Source organism: Labrus bergylta, chromosome 6 (genome assembly GCF_963930695.1).
Source record: "Labrus bergylta chromosome 6, fLabBer1.1, whole genome shotgun sequence".
Taxonomy (NCBI): domain Eukaryota; kingdom Metazoa; phylum Chordata; class Actinopteri; order Labriformes; family Labridae; genus Labrus; species Labrus bergylta.
This window is the reverse complement of record NC_089200.1, coordinates 7,401,962-7,422,382: the sequence shown is the minus strand read 5'-3', so window position 1 is coordinate 7,422,382 and position 20,421 is coordinate 7,401,962. Positions and strand designations below refer to the sequence as shown.

General features: G+C 41.4%; 1 protein-coding gene across 5 annotated transcripts in view; it reads right to left on the bottom strand.

The window, feature by feature from the left end:
- Positions 1-2,017: 2,017 nt before the first annotated feature.
- Positions 2,018-20,421, bottom strand: part of lrp8 (low density lipoprotein receptor-related protein 8, apolipoprotein e receptor) — a 181,571-nt gene continuing 163,167 nt past the window's right edge. Inside the window, exons 15-19 of one of the 5 annotated variants that reach the window (XM_020633707.3) lie at positions 18,324-18,476; positions 14,536-14,910; positions 9,173-9,241; positions 6,003-6,193; positions 2,018-4,007 (exon numbers count right to left, since the gene is read on the bottom strand). In XM_020633707.3, coding sequence (XP_020489363.2) covers positions 3,969-4,007; positions 6,003-6,193; positions 9,173-9,241; positions 14,536-14,910; positions 18,324-18,476 — 827 coding nt within the window. In that variant the 3' untranslated portion in view covers positions 2,018-3,968. Of the gene's footprint in view, positions 6,194-9,172; positions 9,242-12,217; positions 12,745-14,535; positions 14,911-18,323; positions 18,477-20,421 lie in introns of those variants that run through there. The other 4 variants (XM_020633708.3, XM_020633705.3, XM_020633706.3 and 1 more) reach the window with 4 other exon arrangements.

Below are 20,421 nucleotides of genomic sequence, written 5' to 3'. Positions count from 1 at the left end.
AAAATGTTAACACTTAAGGAAAGGCTCAGCTCTGAAAGACTCAAGTCAAAGAAAATATTCATAACCATTCTTTTTTTTTCAATTTAAAAACGTACACTTTAAAATTTGGATGAAACATAATTTGTTCTCCACCGTCACCTCTATCTTAGTTAGATTAAACAAACTGCTGGTGCAACTGCCTCCAGATCTTTAATGTTAGCACCTCTCAAATCGGATTTGCCTTTATTTAAAAACTGGCAAAACCAGGTGAGAAAGTACAGCAAGCTAAAGTGTCTGCATTTTAATGGTAAAACTTCTGGTTAAGTGTTAAATAAGTTTGTGCAAGATATTGTGTTGCACGTGCAACAATGCAGCAGTTACTGGGTCAACACTAAAAGACTTCAAGTATTACAGAAACTAAAGAGCGATGTACATTTACAGCCACACACACATACACACACGTATTAGCTCCTTAGCGGTAGCCTACATAAATATATGGAACAGGGATGTCTAAATTTCTCCTTCTATAGGATGAATGTCAAAAGTCCCTTTCTGGACTTTTTAAAGTCCTTCAGCAGAAGCAGCTTCTCTCAAGGTGGCCTCGAAGTGGACCAGCCAATCTGTCTTCACACTGCAGCAATAATAACTTTTCTACAATGCCACGCTCAGTCACCTCAATAAATAAGCAATTTATTCTCAAACTCTGACTATGGAGCTCCACCAGCAAATGTGGGCATGAAGGAAGTGTAGAGTTCTGCAGAGTGCAGAACTGACTGTGTGTTTGGGATTTCTTTCATCGAAAATTCACAAAGACATCTGACCTGGGGCATCTCTTTTCAGCATCTTACATCATTTTCATCTTTCTTTTAGGACTTTGATTTAAGTTGATCAAGAAATAAAAATCAATTTACATAGTCATCATACCGCTGGGTTGATATTAAAAAGAAGATCACTGTAGAGACCAAATTGTAGCTGTGTCAATTTATACATTTTCATACCCAAATTCTGCCAAAAAACACAGACCCTGCAGGGTGCTGTCAAGCGAGTCTAGGATCATGCTGAGCTGAGTCACGGTCTTCCCCACTGTGTAATGCTTTTTATTTTGTTTCATCTCTGAAAGGTTAAAGGGAAAAGGGCTCAGATGCAGAGGAGTGCAGTGCTGGGGAGGAATATCATTTTCGTGCCTAAGATGCCAGCTCTCACATATACGACATACAAATCCCCGTACTGTGCAAAGCTCAGAGGGGGAGGGGGCGTTCTTTTTGAGGAAGTTGAGCTGAGAATGTACTGAGTACTGCGATACAACATTGGCAGAAACCAAAACAAATGACCCACCATTCATCTCCCAGGCACAAACCTGCTCACAGGTGTAGTCTAAATCCTGGCAGTCATTCCCTGCCTACCTTTGTCTTTGTCTCTCCTCTTCCCCTGAGGGTTAACGGAGCATCTACGCTGAGTAAACCTTTCTGGGAGACAGTGAGAACCATGAATAATAAGCGCCATTAATCAGCTGTTTGTTTGTATGCACAGACTGTCTGTATAATAAGATGAAGACATATGCTGAGTCTACATTGAGTGTGTGTTGGAAGACTTAAATGTTTGCATTCTGTGAGTTTCTTTGCTAGTTTTTTCCTCGCGTATCAGAGGTGTGAGAAGAGTGAGGATTTTACAAACAGAAGCACTTTTTAGCTCAGCTCAGCTGAAATGCAAAATTATTCAGATGTGTTTATCCAAGCATGGAAGACCAGTGTTGCATGTATAGTTTGGAAAACATAACATCTCCACACCTTAAAGCTCCTGTGAGGAACTTTAAGTTTGTGTTGATTATGGCGCCCCCTATGGACAATGTGGTACTTTTATTTTTATTTTTTTTGCTGATTTGGTCCTGTACATATATAAGTAGTGTTTTTTTTAACAAAAATTCCTCCCTGCTTTCAAATACATTACCTGTCAAGAATATTTACTGTGGTAAATGTAAACACAGGCTGTTTCATAAGATAAATGAAATAACCAATCTGTATGCTGCTGGCCTCATGTCAGGTCAAAACGAGGCACCAAAATTATTTTCAGCTTGTTTTATCACAAGTTTTAAACTCCTCAAAGGAGCTTTAAAATGTGTTTACTTGAGAAAAGAGCTGCCTTTCCACCACAGGAACTTTCTCAGAGAACCTGGGACTTTATTGTAAGGTACTGAGTGTGTTTACACTACAGAGCCCTGGGACTAAATAAAGTACCAATAACTTTATTTTACAGTCAAAGGTGAAAGGGGTAGCACTTCATGAGAGTAAAGGGACTTGGGCTAAAGGAACTTTTCAAGGCACTGAAAGAAGTTCCTGGGAATAATAGTCCTGAGTAACTCTTGATGGAAATGTGGCTTTTAACAACATCCAGGCTAGAAGAGCCATGTTCACTTTTGGTTAACACATTTGAAGCAGTTATTGCCATTGTCTCAGGGAATGAATTCTATCTGATTAAACGGGCTGGAAGCTTGTTTGTGGCAAGCCAATGGAAGATAGCTCCTTACACTAGTTTACATGTTTCCTCTCTATCCAGCCTTCAAATCAAATCAGTGCTCGGCTCAGTCAGCCTCGGCGTATTTCTCATCTGCTCAAACAAAACAGGACCCTTAACATCCACTCTGAACAGTCAGTGACAGCAGGAAGCGATTCCTCTTTTCCACATCATCTCCTCTTGAGAACACACAGCCATGATTTAAGTGGGGCTAAAAAAAAAAAGACATTTGTTTTAGAATGTAACCCACAGAGTAGTACTGTGAAGCTGCTGAAATCAATGGTTGTAGGGTGACTGGTTAAACAAACCTAACAACTCTGTTTGGCAGCAGTGAAAGTTTCCAAATTCAGGAACTCAAAAGGGCATTTTCATATCTCAGGAAGATGCTTTGTTACACTCTGGAGCTCCATCTCCTAAATATTAATGGCAGCATCAAAGAACTAGGAACAAATGTGTGACTCCTGACACCTGCTGCAAATAAACAATCCAAAGTTCATTATCGACTGTGGGCACACCTCTGACACCAGGAGAGAGGATTACCCATAATCCCTTGTCTTTTCTGCACTGCTGCTTTTTGCCCTGAGGCACTACCCTCTGGTGGCACAAATCCTCCTATTCCCCCTCAAAAACAAACACACACACACACACACACACACACACACACACACACACACACACACACACACACACATCCTGCATCACTTTTTCACCCCAAAATCACCTCCAAACATGCTGCCAACCCCATAATTTCTTCCTGTCTACTTTCCCCTTGGCTATATTTAGTGTTGCCTGCCTTCATACAATATGTCACGGGGCGCATATGAGAGGAAGGGCGTGAAAAAGGATGACATCCCCCCCCCCCCCCCCCCCTTTAAAATATCTGTTGAGTCAACTCAAGATGTAAAGGGAACTAGGAAGAAAAATATCGTCCTTTGCCACTGTGTATCCTTGGGAAGAAGTCTGCCTTTTGTACGGCACTGAGAGACTTTTACGACATACTTATGATAGCAAACGCACACAAATAAATAAAAAGTCATATTATGAGGGATTGAAAATGATCAAATCCAGCATTTCCCCTTGTGTTGGCCTGACAGCCTTCAATGTGCAGCCGTAATGAGGTTAGTTTGAACAGAAATCATGAAGCAGCAATTCACACACCACTACAGCTACAACAAGAGGCAGAGAGAGAAGAGGGGAGCAAAAGCAGGGACAACAAATTCACTAGAACTAGGGGAACTAGAAGTGGCTAGTAGTGGTAGTAATGTCGAGGAAGAAGAGGAGGAAGCAAGGGGGCATAAGAAGTACATGTCATCCCTGTGCCTTAAAAAAAGGGAAGAAGGCTTGTCTTTCTCCTCTGCGTTGTACCGGCCTTGTTGTAGTGCTGTAGAGGCTGTGGTGAGAGGAGGAGGGGCCAGGATGGGATTGGGAAGGAGAGGACGGAGGGAGGGCGGCGATGGATACATCCCCCCCCCCCCCCCTCAGGGATAGCCATCATCCTCCAGACTGAGTGCCACGCGCTGCAAACAGCAGATAAAAAGACTGTTACCACAGAAGGCTGGTGAAGGAGAGAGAGAGAGAGAGAGAGAGAGAAAGAAAAAAAACAGTGAGGTAGAAAGAGAACAAAGGCGGAAACCAGAAGAAGATTTGAGCCTAGATGGCACCCATAAGATAAATTCATCCATCCTCTTCCTTTTTTCCCCTGACCTTCCTTGTATCCTCTTTCTAACCCCCATTCTTGTTCTTTCCCTTGTTTTCTGGCTGCCTATACGCGAGGAATGCAGGATGCTTGCCTACGGCTTTAAATGTCTGGCCCACATAATGCCAGCCTGATTTCCCTGGCTGTCTAAGTTGCCACGTTGCCATGAAAAAAAAATATGACGAGAACATGATGAAGAGGATAGGAAAGAAAAGAGGAGGAGAAGACAAGAGGAAAGAAAAAGACAGACAATAAAAGAGACGCTATAGATAATAAACCTGCAAGACACGAGCGAGGGAGTAGAGTTCCCTTGCAGCAGCCCTTCACTGAGGGTGGCAGCTAATTCGACCTTGAATCTTAATATGACTTAGTCGTGCACCTGTTTCATGTGCGCGCACGTGTGTGTGTGTGTGTGTGTGTGTGTGTGTGTGTTTAAATGTGTGCGTCTCCAGACTGTCACCATGCCAATGATACCCAGAATTCCTTGCCTCTTTTTCTCTCTGGAGCAACACAAAGAAATCTGTGTTTCCATGCCAACCGATCAAAGCGCTAGACTCCCACTCCCCACTCCCCCCCCCCCTATCAAGCTATAATCCTTTTTAGGCTGCCCTCGCTTTCCGATACCTTAAACAACAAATATATTCAATACATGTCACAAGAAAGATGACACACTCTGCGATGCGTTGAAGTACAAATCAATCGCTGGCATTGTTTTCGAAGTCAGAGGGAAAATGCAGCTTCATGAACAGTTTCTACGTTTCAATCTGCTTCAAAGGGAAATCAACAGATTTTTGGTTTCTGCACTTGAAACAAAATATGAATAATTTAATTTTGGACTGTCATCAGTTCTGATATGCGCTCCCTTTTTTATACCGTCATGCCTTATATGAAAAACAAACAAAAACAGAAAAAATACATCTAAAATCAACATCAGGATGATACTCTAAATTCTCATAATCAAAACGCTAAAACAAAAGTGTCTCCTTCTCTGCCCTGCTGTCCATTAAGTCAACTTTCTGAAGTGACAGTAAAGCTCTTCGTCCTTAAGCACATCTCTTGTTTATTCTTTTCTTCTACCAATAAACAGACCCATCATGCACCTCTTTTTTTCATATTTACTGCAACAAGACAGCAGTTATTATTTACGCCTCAGCCCCCGTCACATGTCCTACCAACCTTCATCCTTGCCAAGAAGAATTGTATTTAAGAAACAACCACAAAATACCTCTCCAAAGAAAAAAATGCTACCCTGTGGTACATATTTGAGGCTGCTAAACAACCATTGCCTCGGCGGCTCTCGGTGACAAAGATGATCTGAGTAAGGAGTGTCATAAGGAAGTGTGGGGGGGGGGGGGGGGGGTGTACGTCTCCCAAGTAACACACAAACACTTCTACAACCTGAAAAACCAACAGAATGTACAAATAAATGGCATGGCAGGTTGACAACAAGGATAACCATAAGTACTGTATGATAATGGTCATGAAGGTGAAACAATGTGTTTGTGAAGTACAGGTGAAGGGCTCATGTGTGTGTCATGATTGGTGTTTGAATTCAAATGTGTGAGAATGTGGGCGTGTGCGTGTTTAAGCCTGTTCTTTCTTTCCACCAGGCAGACATTGAACAACAAACGGGCATTTCCAACCCCCCCCCCCTCCCCCTCCCGTGTATGATCCCTTCATCACAACTTTTTTTCCCCAGCTGCTCTCATTTGCCGCTGGACAGCATCGGCGCCCCTGAGTACCAGTGAGAGTTGCTGTCTGTGACGCCGCCCCCTAGAGGCAGCGCTATGAACGGCTGACTGTGGCTGCCACTCACTGCTGGGTACACGTGGCCGATGGACTCGCTGTGCCGCCCGATGTGGATCTCGTCGTCGTCGTCCTCCGTGGTCTTGCGGTAAACGGGGTTGTCGAAGTTCATGCTCTTGGTGTTCTTGCGCCTCCAGTTGCGCCACACCAGGTAGCCGCCGGAGCAGAGCAATCCGATGACCACTGTGGCAAGGATAGGGACTGCATGTGTTTAACACACACACAACAACAACACACGGCGGGAGCGTTAACACAGCCCAGGGGACACATAGCGGCGCTTTAAGCACTCACACACACACACACACGCTCACACATGTACTGAGGGCTCATTATTTCAGAACCGTTTAAATCAATTTATACCTGCGAGACACATCAGTGGAGCAAGTGAATTAAAACGAGCAGAAAAATGGTGGACACAGGAAACGCTTAATGTCCAGAGAATCCTTTGGTGCTCGTTATGCTTTAAACATGAATACAAATAATTTAAAAAAGGTCGTACCACAGAAACATCTTTGTTGACATAATTGGTCATTTTTGATGGTATTTTTCTTTTAAATTGGTAACACGAAAAATAATATAATCCGCTCTCCCTTTAAAGTGCCTTAAAATGACTTAACTTGTGATTTGATTGGCTGATATACTGATTGATTGATGAAGAAGCTCAGCTGTGCTCCCTTCAAGATAAATGATATGCCATAGCTAAACTCTAGTCGGCAATTTAGCTAATTCTTTGAATGTAGGGGGGCAAAAAAATTGGGATCTAATGAAAGAAAACAGTTTATACAAGGATTCCAAGTACACACTAAATATTGTGCTATAATGTAGATGCCATATATATTATAGGAGTTGTTTCCGCATCTCTTAAATGACGAGTCAACATTGGTCCCCTCTCAGCTACTCAATAAACTATGGGATTCCCTATATTTGTATCATGTTATTTAAAATCAATATTGTTTCCTGTTCCCCCCTTTTTTTTTTATTATTTGAGAATAAGTAAAAACTGAAAACAATGAGCCCTCATATGCATCCATACATTATAAATCATGTTTTTTTTCCTCAGTCTCAATCTTACAGAATGATCAAAATCACACAAACGTAAATGCACATGCACAAATTTGCAACAATGAATGCATAATGCACAAACATTAAAACATTTCAATCAGCTTATCAAAAACACACACATATAATCACATGCACACATGTACACACAAACACACAACAGATGAACCATGTAGGTTATTCTGCTGAAACTTGTAACATTCAGGTCCTGAGGCCAGAGATTTTAGTTTTACAGCGAGCTGACTTAGCTGTCATCGGCCTGTTGTCCTCCTCTGATGGACTATCGGGCTATGATTCCTAATTGTGTACCAGCCTGTGAAAACAAACACTGTCTGCAGTCTGTCTGACTCTGGTATTTTTTTTTGGATGGGGTTATGGGAGGGGAATGGACAGGGGAAGAGGATGAGAGAGAATTGGATTGGAGGATTTTAGATAAGCTCGGTCTCCCCTCTCATTACCATATGAGCACGACGGCCGAGCATGACCTGACGGACCCGTGTGTATGCAGTGTGTCGATGTGTCGATGTGTGTGTGAGACCAACGGCCAAACCAGAAGTGTGTCAATGAGTAGAGATAAAACATGCATGTGCGGAGGTGTGTTTTTGTGTCTGTGGATGTGTCTTCCTCCCCTGTGGAAACACCATCTAATTGCTCTTTTGTTGGATCGGCACTTGAGATCCCCTGTGTGACTGGGCTGGAAACCCCACATCCTCCTTTGTTCTCCTCTAAATGAATACTGTCTGAAAAAGAACACGAGCTTTTGTCTCATTTAGAACATTTTCACTCCAATTAGAGAGCGACACAGCAGCCTGACTTTGGCTAAATACTGATAATCAAGTTGGGCTGTTTCCCCCCTCGTGGAGCCGTGGGTGGGCGTGGTGCATTAGCCGGATGTGAGGAGGGTGGGCGGGGTGCAGAAATTCCAGCCCTGGTGGACCTCCAGCAATAATTGATGTTTCAAAGCTGCCTTAAAATGCAGAATGGGGGGATTTATTCATGGCCATGACGAATGGCAGAAGGACAGAATGAGGGATTGAGAGGAAAGGGTTAACAGTCTCAGGGGTCGTTTTAATGAGCTGATATCGCAATCTTGGGGAATGAGGAGGAAAAAAAACGGCTTTACGACGTTTTAGCGCTCCCATAATTTATCAAAGTCTTCAATATTAGGGATGAAAGAGATCTCAATTAGCGACATATGCTGCGACGTTGAGGTCATTTGCACATTCAGCGGATTTGCAAATGTATGCTTTATCATTAAATACATCCATTAAATTAGATTTCCATTTTATTCAATGCTAGAAGACTAGATTTACTTTCTTAAGCTGGTTTGATTTGAATGTAACAAGCAATATTTTGGCGGCCTTACATTGTTTTTCTCCATAAAATGCCAACAATAATGTTATTTCCGAGGTCAAGAGTTCCCCTTCTCCGAGCCAAAAACACAATTTTATCTCATTAAGGCTTTTTTTCAGTCCTTTGCAAACTGAAAATAAAAAGATTTCAGTGACTGTGTAACCGGCTCTCTTGTCCACTGGGTCACAGAAATAGGTCATTGATTTCAGCTGAGCAATACTGTATGAACGTCAGAGTGGGAACAAGAGCTTAATAGTGTCGCAACAGCTGGTCAAATGTGATGACAAAACAGGAACTGAATTTCCCATTTACTCAAATCGCATTAATAACGACATAATGTGCAAGTAGCAGAGGCCTGGCCATCGCTGACTGACGGGCTTACTGGCCCTTAATGATTTTCTCTAGCCGTAGGCCAGGAGGCTTTTGTTGGATAATACCATGGCTCACTATGCTTTCTCAATTACTCAACTATTACTTGGTGCTCAAATGTCAGTGCTGAGGCTGATTCAGGAAATGCATGTTCAAGAGACACAAATTGGAGGTGTTACATCTATAATAAACAGTCTGGTTGGATTACAAACACTAGAAAATATATGCAAGTTCACACTCACATACGCACACACACACACACACACAGAGCCAGACACATGAAATCACAGATGCACACATAGCATGCAGGACTTGAGCGACAAGCGAGCCAGAAGGGAGAAGCAGGCGGACAGAAAGCAAAAAAAGGCAAAACACAGCGGGAAAGTAAAGAGTACTCACCGATAGGAATGACTATCCCCAGAACAGCTACTGTGATGTTGTTACCTATGAGGTAGTGATCACTCGCAGCTGAGAAGAACAGAGACAGAGAAAGGAAAATAAAAAAATGAGCAAAAAAAGTTTGGATCCAAAACACCATCCCGTAAGACCTTTACTACGAGAGAGAAAAACAACTTTAAAGCACCATATGCTGGGGAAAATATTTGCATAACGTAAGGGGAGAAGAAAGAACCCCATCTGATTTCACTTTGGGCTGCTGCCTTTTATTTATTTTTTTTTTTTTTTTTACAGTGTATGTTAATGTGAATCATACCAGGATGCTATAAAAAGCAATGAGATCGCTTTTAATCCAAAAGGAGACGAATGCAAATCCAGGAAGTAATGCATCACAAATATAACTGAAAAGCAAATTTTGTTTCAGCAAGAAAAATATCTTTCTATAAGTTTGACAAATGGTTGTTGCTTTGGAAAACCTTAAGAGTGAACTTGAAAACATGACTTTGTATCAATTTAAAAGCCATTGTTTGAGCCATAATGACATGCAGGATTCTTTTATTCCATGCATGTTTTGAAGCCCCCTCCCCCTCCCCGTCAACCTTAACCCTAATAGTTTGTTTTTTGAGCTTGACATGAATCCCGCTCCCAAAACTCCCATTAGCAGCAGGCTAGCATTTAGCCAAAGTGTGATCAGATGGCTTTAATGAAGTGTAGTGAGGAAGATTAACAGAAGAGAGCACAGGGCTGGTCCTGCATACTGATTGGCTCATCCTGGAAGGAGAGCTGCGTGAGCCGTACGTCTGCAGAAGGCACAGATGGGAGTTGAAGGATTGGGGCTGGACCATTAACACATATTTTTGCTCATAAATGCCATAATAACGGGGGGGGGGGGGGGGGTGAAAAGCCTTTCAATAAGTGCACACACACTTCCACACTCTCACTTAATATGCACACTGTAACATAAAGAGGCACAGCAGGTGACCGGACCTCAGACTGAGCAGTGAAGCCTCTGAGTCCTGAGTCAGCAGAAGTGCATAAGTATGAGTGATGTCCAATGGGTGCTAAGACTCTAAAAGGCGGATTAATAGAATCTTATTAAAGCAGCATGAAAGAAGCAGTCCTCGAAAAGGGCGACAAAGAAGAGAAAAGAGAAGAAAGAGGAGGAAAATTAGTTTAATTCATTAATAGTATTAATGCTGGAGGAATTTTAAGCTCAAATCATTTGTTAATGTCTGTATCCATGAAAACCTATGCTATTTATAGCCCCATTCTTGGCTCCTGTTAATACAGACATATCATTATGTATAGTTTAACTACAGTATATTTTACTATGTTTGGAAAGCAAACAAAGACTTGTAAAAGCCTTAAATGTGATGTCAGTGTGCCTTTGTTTTGTTATTTGTCGGTATGAGGCTGTCACTGAAGAAACAGTGTCCAAAGCCGTTCTTTTTCCCAGGTCTTTAAAGGTATAATATGCAACATTTTAAACATTAATATAGCATATTTTAAATTATTTTCTAACTAAATAAACTGTTGAGTAATGACTTTCTAAAAAGAGTGAAGTCAAACTCCCTCTGGGTTTGTTGTTCTCACCTCTGTGTTCACACTGACGGGATGGCGCGTCCTTCAGCTTGTTTATGTTTCAGAGGCTCAGACATGTTTCAAACGTTTTTTTTTTTTCCCAGCGTGAACCTCCTCCTTGCCCAACTGTTCGCCCCGCCACCATGTGGAGGAAGAGAGATGGCCCCGCCCACTCAGGGACGCTGATTTTAGAGGCATAATGGCGGAGTGTCATTGAAAGAGAACGGTTGAAGGAGGACCAACGGACTTTGCAAACCTAAGAAAAAACTTTGGTCTGCAATATTCCAATCATGATTAAGCAGTTTGAGTCCATCAAATTAATTACATATCTTCCAGAGTTTCTTTTTGTAGCAAAAATCCAGCTCTTTGTTTCTTCAGTCTGTGTGTTCATGCTTAAAAACAATCCCAGGGGATTTTTTTTTATTTCTAAAAGCACTAACCTTATTTGTGTTACTCAGACTGCTGAATCCTCATATTAGCTTAAGGCCCAAACTTTTTACAATGTTCATACGGGCCCTTGATTATAGTTTTAAGACTGACTGTCCTGACCCCGTAAAGGCGAGAACAGCGTTTTCTGGCGCTGTCCAAAGTTGCGGAAACATCGATTAATAATTTCTGCTTTCCAGAGCGAAGGTTTCCACTTCTTAAGAGCCTGGATGTACGAGCTTTGTGTACCAGCTGTGGTTTATCTTTTATTCCTGAAACTCCTGGCTCTTCCTCGCTCCACCATGCCAGCCACGGCGCGGCACCACGGGTAACAGCTGATGCCGGCAAAACCTGACAGTGTGCACTGAGTTGAAAATCATAACACATGGCCCGTGGGTTTGGAGACGCGTCTTGTTCGTGCCCCATTTTCTCATCTGCATCTGCTCCACCTCTCATCTGGAGCACTTGCGGTTGCAGTGAGGAGGCTGACAACTTCAGAGACCAGAGGAAACATGTTCTTGCATCTTAGTAACTCTGGAAAAAAAAACACCTTCAGCCCCCACAGTGATGAGACGAGCTGTAGCAGCCATTCTTTATAATTCCCAGAAAATCACTTTCTCTCCTTCCCTTTTTTTTTTTCACCCCCTCCTTTCTCATCCCAGTAAATTCAGTTTTCCCCCCAAAAGTGTTACACTTCATAACTCCCCACCTCCCTGCTCATATGGCAAAATGTCATGATTCCTTTTGTGCCCAGTTCATTGTTTTTTTTCCTCGTTATTGTCTCTCACTGTCGTTTTAATTTAACAACCTTTAGTTTTACTCCTCGCCTTTCATCTCACTCATTGCCCGTGCCCTCCCTATGTCTCCAATTCCTTCAACTTTCACACCCTATTTCATCATCCACTCTTTCTCATTTTCCGCTGCATGGCTCCTGCAACCTCAGTCCTTCTTCCCCCGCTTTCTCAATTTAACAAGAAAAATGTCTGTGATGTAAATGCAATATTGTAAAATCAGAGTTCAAACGCGGTACAACAGCTTGCAAACGTTCTCACTTGCTGACCACTTTATTGCTTCACTCAGTTTCTTCTGTTCATATTTTATTAACTTTGAAGCAGAAGGCTGTGTCATTAAAGTATAAGAAATGACCTCATGCTTTTTCTAAAATGTGTAACGAGCGTAATGAATAATGCATGATTTTAAAAAAAGTGCCCAAAACTGTTTTTTTTTTCTTTTCTTAAATCATATGAAGAAAGCAAGACTTAAAAATTAGTAAGTTTTTGATATTAGCACAATAAAATGAATATTATTTCAGAGTTGTAGATTGAATTTCTAACCCTGTATTGATGTGATATGATGTCTACTATGGCCTCACTTAGAACACTGCAGAAATCTTTCTCCCAAAAAAGTGACACAATTAAAGAATTAAGAAAAGAATGTGCAACATTTTACAGAAATTAATATAGCAGAAATATGCTGACTGTGTTGTTGTCGAAGCCATGTTTACATCGGGTTTACATGGACGGCCGGCCGACTCCTCTCCTTCTGTATAAAGCTGTTTTAGTCAAGGACTAGAGAGAAGAAGAAGAAGAACATACTCACTGCTTATTTTGATGTCACATAAGCGTTTTTAAGCCACGGTCATTGAGTATCAATTTACATGCAATGTGAAGCAATTAGCTAACTGAAGTGTGCTAACATTAGCCTGCTAACACATCAATGCAGGCCACAGACAATTGCAGCTAGAGCAAAGGACAATATGGCACACTGCTTGCGCTAAATTGTGGTGTGGGGTGTTTGAAGTATGTTGCTGGAGGAGAGCGGAGGCTTTAAGTATGGAGGAGGTGTCGTCAAACAGCAGTTTGTTTTGGTTTCATGCTGGTGCTCGTGGGCGACATCTACTGCATCAAAAGGTTGCAGATTCTTCCTTTAAAAACAAGCTAAGCTTATAAGTAGCAAAAGTTCACAGCTTAGAGAGGGTGCTGATTGCATCCACTTCTGACGTCCTGTTTCCGTCAAATGGTGTTAGAAACTAAAGTTGATGCAAGTCCAAGGCGCCCAGTATTGGATAATTTTTTGTTTTAAATTTCCAAACAGAGAGAGAGACTAATGTTTCAAACGTTGCCATAATATTTGTACATTTACAACAGTGCTCTCTCTCTCTCTCTTTCACTTGCTGCAGCTTTTGGTTGAAACAGAACTGAAGATCGCCGTTTAAAAAAAAGGTTTTGGTACTTTTGGATACTTTCGATCATTGGTATGGGGTTGGTGCGTTACTATCATACTGGCTGATACCTGAAAACAGGTTTAGGCTGTCCTGGAGGAACTGCCGATACTAATAAACAGTCCAGCACAGTAAATGTGTACTTGTATGTGTATCTGAAACAATCTGTATGTTTAAGTTGTGGCTTCCTACTTTGTTCTGAAAAGGATGATGCAGGGGCAGTGAAGTAAGCATGCAATAGACCAGACATAATAAAGAGATAAAAAGGATAAAAAGTAACCTGTTTGAATGTGTTAGCCTTCATCTCCTTTAAAGAAAACATGGCTTGAGGAGCAATAGCTGCCTTGGCAGTTTGACAGCTACAACTATCTCTTGTTAATGTCTGTGTAGCAAAGGCCACAAAGATTCAAGGGGAGAGCTGAAAACACTGATTTCTGCAACAAAATAACACCACAGCATGTGGTGTGCAACACAGTGGTTTATCAATTTCTACTTTGCCGTACTATCAAGGATTGTAGTACGCTGTCAAATACAATTTGAGTCTTAGCGTGGCTTTGAAAACCATTGTTACTGCTGTTATATTCTGCTGTCATTGCTTGTCTGGGCAACAAACTGTAAAGCAGTATTTTTCTTCTGCGCCAGTAAAGCTTGATTGGTGCGAGGACGGAAAAATGCTGCCAGTTTGAGAGAAAACAGGGCGAGAGAGAGAGAGAGAGGAAGACAAAGAGAGTAAGAAAGGCTGTCAGAAAGTGAGGATGAGTGATGAGGGGTGGCAGGTGAGAATCGAGAGGACTGTCATTTGTTAGCTCGACAGCTTTGTTACACGCTGCTCATGAGGGACCAAGTGCAAGCAAACCGAGAGACACACAAGCCAGAGAGTGAGTGTAAGCGTGTGTGTGTGTTTGGAAAAGAGAGAAAAGCAGCGAAGGAAAGAGGACAGTGGAAAGACAGATGGTCAGACAAAGAAAGAGAGGATCCACAGAGAGGAGCGGAATTGATGTAAGTAGTGGTTTTCAGCTCCCTGCTGCAATAATGACAGGTGGTTATAACTCGCGGAAGAACACATGCGGCTTGCTAAACACTCACTTCACACAAACTCTCTTTCCTATGCACAAACCCCGCTCCCCACGACCCTTACCTCTGTGGGAGAGGTTGCCGTTGCTCTCTCTCTGATTGGGTGCCACTGGGCCCAGCAGGGGTGTGTGCGTGGAAGTGGAGCTCTGACTTTTGAAAGTGGTCGTCTCTGTACTCGTGGATGAGCGAGTCCGAGGATGCTCCGTAGAGGTTCTCCTGGGCGTCTGAGGAGGGGCCGGGGTCGTCAGACGTCTGGATGTGGGCCTGAGCGTCGTGGCAGGAGAGGCGGTGGTCGTGCTTGAGGCGGTGGTCGTAGGGGAAGTCGCGGTGGGAGGGGGAGTTGTTGTGCTAGTTGCTGTTGGGCTTGTTTTAGTGGTTGTGGTGGGAGGTGTAGTGGTGGTGGTGGATGGAGAGGCTGTTGTGGTCGTTCTTGGCCGAACTGTACAAGAAAAAAAAACAGGGCGGTCAGGATTAGCATTTTATTATTTAAAGGTGCTAACAGCTAGCAACTGTTTGTGAAAAAAGTCAAAGTATCCTAAGGATATCTAAGCATATTTTGTTTTACTGTATTATTCTGCTTAATGTGCCAACACCTGCACTTCTCTCTCTAGGTCTCTAGATTTATTTATATTTATTCATGACAACTGTATGGGGCAACCAATATATATCAAACTGAAATAAATAATATTAAAGGTCACATATTATGCAAAATACCCTTCACTATGTTTTTCTTACACTAATAGGTGTCTCTAGTCTGTCTACAAACCCCCCAATCATGAGAAAAGTCCATCTTCTCCGTCTTTTGCCTGCTCCCCTTTTCAGAAAATGTGTGCTCAAACAGGCCGTTTGGAGATTTTCCCTTTGTGACATCACAAAGGGCCTAAACCCCTTCCTTCAGGTGGGTGACAATCACACAGTTTAGTGTTTGTTCGGCCGTCGTATTCCACCTTTCTACCGTAAACAGCAGGGCATGGTGTGAGAGAGCCCAAGCCACATCACCTTCCAGGGGGGGGCGTGGTCAGACACTGCTTATTTGTATTTAAAGCTACAGACACAGAAACAGCCTGTTCTGAGCAGGGCTGAAATTGAGGGGTTTATAGGCATGCTTAAATACAAGATTGGAGTGGAATTTCTAGCAGGAAACTTCACAGACATGTTTTGGGGAGCTCTAAGACTTATTTTAACTTGTTAATAAGGAGGATAATATGTGACCTTTAAGGGTTAAAGTTCAGTATAATCAGGCCATGTTCTAAGGTTACAACTAGCTGACATAGCCTAAGACTTAAATTTGGAAGAACATAATGCAGAGGCCTTTTCATTAAAACTTAATAAGTGCTCAGCAGAAATACTTGTACTGCATTGGGATTTCCAAAAAGTTTAAGTGCAAAGGTTCTCTGCACGCTGCATGGCCATGTTTCCTCCCCCATTCATTCTCAGAGGAATTCTCTGGATGGTAGCCTACATATATCATCATCTCTGTGTGAGCTTCCTCCCCCCCTCGCATGTGCAAACGTTAAGTGCAAAACAGAACAGGTTCATTAAGGATAACAGCTTAACAGTTGTGAAATGAAGCGACTGTACTCGTGGGGCTGGCTGTGCGGTGAAGTAAGGTCAGTGTAATAAAGGAGTGAGCTGGAAACACAGGTAAGCTGGGAGAATTCTGACCCACTTCCCAAGATAGCATTACAGTCACCTCAGGTATCATCTCCTCTGAAGGAATTGGCATGAGATCAATCATAATTAATACCGCTTTTCTTTTTTTTTTTTAGGCAGACTTCGGTGAATACTGAATTTGGATCGTATTAGCTGTAGTCAATAGGCTATTTCTCTGCGATTTTAAATAAATATGAATGGGTATTAATTGAAGAGCTTTGGTGTGTAGAAGAGCCGACATCATAATCATGAATCATTTGTGTTTAAGCCTTTTTATTAAGAAGCTTTTGAAAACAGATGGGTTTTTCATATAAGCCTGTTAAAAACCGATCTAAAATAAAAACTATAATTGCTAAAGCCGCCATTCTTCTTGCAAGAGAAAGCTAAGACTTCCTTTCACATCATCAAATTGTATCTATCCTACAATAACATTAGGTTAGGGTACATGCAGTGATAAAAATGTAGAGCTATCTGGCCTCGGGATATTGTTGATCGCATAATCCTGTTTCAATTCACCGTAATAGCCACAGAATAAATGACAAAACTCACATTAGCTCGTGATTGTGTCGATTATAGGCTAATAAAGCTTTACAAAAAAACATGAAACCACCGTTGCCCTCTGCTCATGACAATGATTATATATCTTGAACTTTAAAAAATGAAACTGTTCAAATTATTTCTTAAAGGTAAAGGAATATTTTTTTTTCCATGTTTCTACATTCAAAAAGGTTTTGTATTGATTGGTTATCGCGTACTTTTAAGAAAAGGCTGAGATCAATATTTTTAATTAGTTAATATGGTTAAGCGACATACAGTTCATAACCTAATGAGCTGTAGTTGTACAGATTCTAGGGATATGAGGAATTTAAAAAACCTCCAACAATTGAAATCACAAAAGGCATGTGGTGTATAAAGTGGCACATTCATTTGTATGCTAGAACTCAAAGGGTTAATACTGTATGTTTAGCATTTAATGTATGCACAACCCCATTTCCTAAAAATTTGGGACACTGCATGAATTCCAATAAAGACAGAATGTGATGATTTGCAAAACATTGAAACCCCATATTAAGTTAAAATCAGCTCAAAGACAAATACTACTTCTTTACTTCAGAAGGACTCAGCCTCTCTGTGAAACTCTTTTTTATAATCAATCATATTAACAACCTGCCGCCAATAAACCTAGAAGTATTTCACAACTTTTCCAGCCTATTGTTGCCAGTGTCCCAACTTCTTATATGTTGTTGGCATCAAAATTGAACGCATATTTCAGGCAGTTCATTTTCCAAAACAAATCAAATCAAATCTAAAATCAATCAAACATGGGGTTTAAATGTTTTGCGAGCCATTGCATTCTGTTTTTATTCACATTTTCATCATCAACATCCCAGCACTTTAGCATGATCTATCCTCCTCCCTGCATCCCCCTCTATCCCCCTTTCAAAGCCCATCACAGTTCAACAGGTGGCTGTTCACCATGAGTCTGGTTCTGCTCGAGCTTTCTGCCTCCTAAAGGAAGCTTTTCTTGCCACTGCAACTTTGCTAAATGTTGCTTTGTGCTCATGATGGATTACTGTTGGGTCTTCATAGATAATAAAACAAAGAGTAAGGTCTTCATTTGTAATGAATTGGCGCAACACAAATAAAGATTGATTGAAGAAATGGGTTTAAAGTGACAGTGTTCAGAGGATTAAGTGGATCTCCTCAAACGTTACATTTGATTCGCACACGAGGGAAAACCCTCAGCAGGACTTCATCTCTAGCGCTGAAAACTATTAAGGAATGAGTTGGTCTTGGTCTAGCCGCCCAGGATGAAGTACTGAAATCAAATTTAACATGACAGGCCAAGATTTGAGTTATCATACACGACCGGGAATAAGACGTTCTTCCTTCCTAGATTGGCGTGAGAAATACTTCCCTAAACCATCCATGCATACACTGGATACCCCCAATACAGTGAATAGTTTAAAGTGGAAGATTTATTTCAAGACATGTTTAAATACTTTATTACGAGGTGAACTCCTTTAAGCAGTGCTGTGAGAACGAAACCAGTTGAATTTCCTCATGACCTAGCACTTCATCATCTCGTCGTCTCCATGGTTACAGTGATGTGGACATTGTGTGACACTCCTCAGCAAGATCCTGTTAATTAAGAGCGTGTCCCTTAGACTCTGTGATTAATCGTTCAGAGCGACTTACCTACTGCACAGCGCCTCATGTCCGGTCCCAGCTCCATGCCGTCGGGACAGGCGCAGGTGTACTTGGGGGAGTGGTCTGTGATCTGAGGGGCCTTCAGACACAAGTATTCACAGCCTCCATTCGGCAGACTGCCCATGTTACAGGTGTCGGGGGCTTTAAGGAGACAAGAAGAAATAGAAAAAAGAGATGAACTTCTACCGTACAAATCAAACACAAGTAGATTTTCTTCATACACGTGGAAGCCTTACATGTATTAAAATGACATTAAATCTTTCTTCAAATGTCTATAATTACAATTTCATGTCATATCGAAGGTGATGAGTACATGTACTGTTGACTGGAGTATTTAAATGCTCATGAAAAATAAATGCAGACCCTTTTTTTGAGTCTTATTGGCATAAAAAAAACTTGTAAAATTCGTAAAAAGTGGTACTGATGCTGCGTGAAAACTTTTTTCAATCAAAACCACAAAGAGAAATCTTGTACTAAAGTGACTAAGCACAACTTATACAACTGCAACACACATCAGCGTATTTATTTATATATTAATCAGGGTGCTGATGTTGTAATGGTTAGCTATCTCCCCACATACGGAGGCTATAGACATTCAAGCAGGCAGCTTGAATTCAAGGCCCAAATGTCATTCCCCAGCTTCTCTACTCAATGTCCTGCTCTTTTACTGTCCTATCAAATAAAGGCAAAAGCCCAAACCTCCAAAAATGTTTGGGGTAAGGGTGTTTATTTGAAAAGGGACAATATACACAGTCAACATTCACACAAATGTTAATGTTCCCTGCGTTAGCCAAAAGGCTGATTTTCATAAGCAACCCCTTTGACAGGTGTTGTTTGGCATCTTAGAATTAAATATAACCAAAATGTATACCAAAAATGACAACATACACAATATAATGATATTTTTAACATTGTATATGGTAACTTTATAACTAAAATGATTCATATTAATCACATTACATTGACTTAAAACAGTTTCCTTCTTGTTTTTAGACCTTACAAAGTGTAAAAAAAAACTGTTGTGACCCCCAGATACCAAGTCATAACTTGTAGTAGATGGTTTGAAAAAGACCTGCCAGCAAATTCAGAATATTCCACATCAGCAGCAGCCATCTTGGTTGTTTACAGATATGTCTAAATGGCTCTAAGCCTTCCTATTTCAGATGAACTGTTGTGATTAGCTTGACCTGAATCAGGCTGGATATGAATCTGTCTGAACTGAAGGGGACCAGATGCAACTGCCAGAGCAAATAAAACAGGAGCTTGCAGATCGTCTGATTCCCAGGCAACTCTTTGAGTTTTCACTGAGGGAGCTACATTTATGCCATTACCTTTTTATTTTCACGGCCCACTGAGGAGATGTTTAGCTTAAGGCAGGGGATGTCTAAACTTTATTTTTTAATCTCAGCACTCAAATGAAAAATTTACATTTGGGTTTCCAAAGCGAAGACTCAGCCTGGCGGAGAAAAATATCGCTACTCTTGTCATGTGGGGAAGCACCAGAATTAGGTCAGATCGTGGTCGATTCTGCCTCCTGACATGTGCGGGGTTCTCAAGAGCGGCACATCAGAGGAATCATCAACCATTGCAGGGAGGCGGAAACATCACTCACTACACACAGTCGGATTTTAATAAGCTGGGAATACATTCATGCTTGATGTACAGTAGCTCAGAATAAGAAGTATGTAATGTGAACAGCTGTCGGAATGAAAATTCTTCAAAAGCTCCAAATGTCTTCCATACCTGCTCTCCATATTAAGAAGAAATGAAGCACTTTGCTTAAAACCAAACCTTTAAAATGCCATGACACATCATGAAAAAACCTTAGAAAGTCTGTGCTAGTGGACAAAAGAGAAAGAAAGGTGGAAGAGGAACTTTAAGAGAAATGAAATCAAAGAGCAGGAAATTGAGAGAAATGGGTGCAAAAGAAGAAATAAAGTAAGAAGGAAACAAGGACAGATACAGATAAGGGGTGAAGAGAGACTATCTGAGATGAAAGTTTGCAGGAATCACATCCCAAGCTGCAATAGTTCAATTGTCCACTCTGAATTTCAGCAGCCTCTCTAAGGTCTAGAATAAGACATAG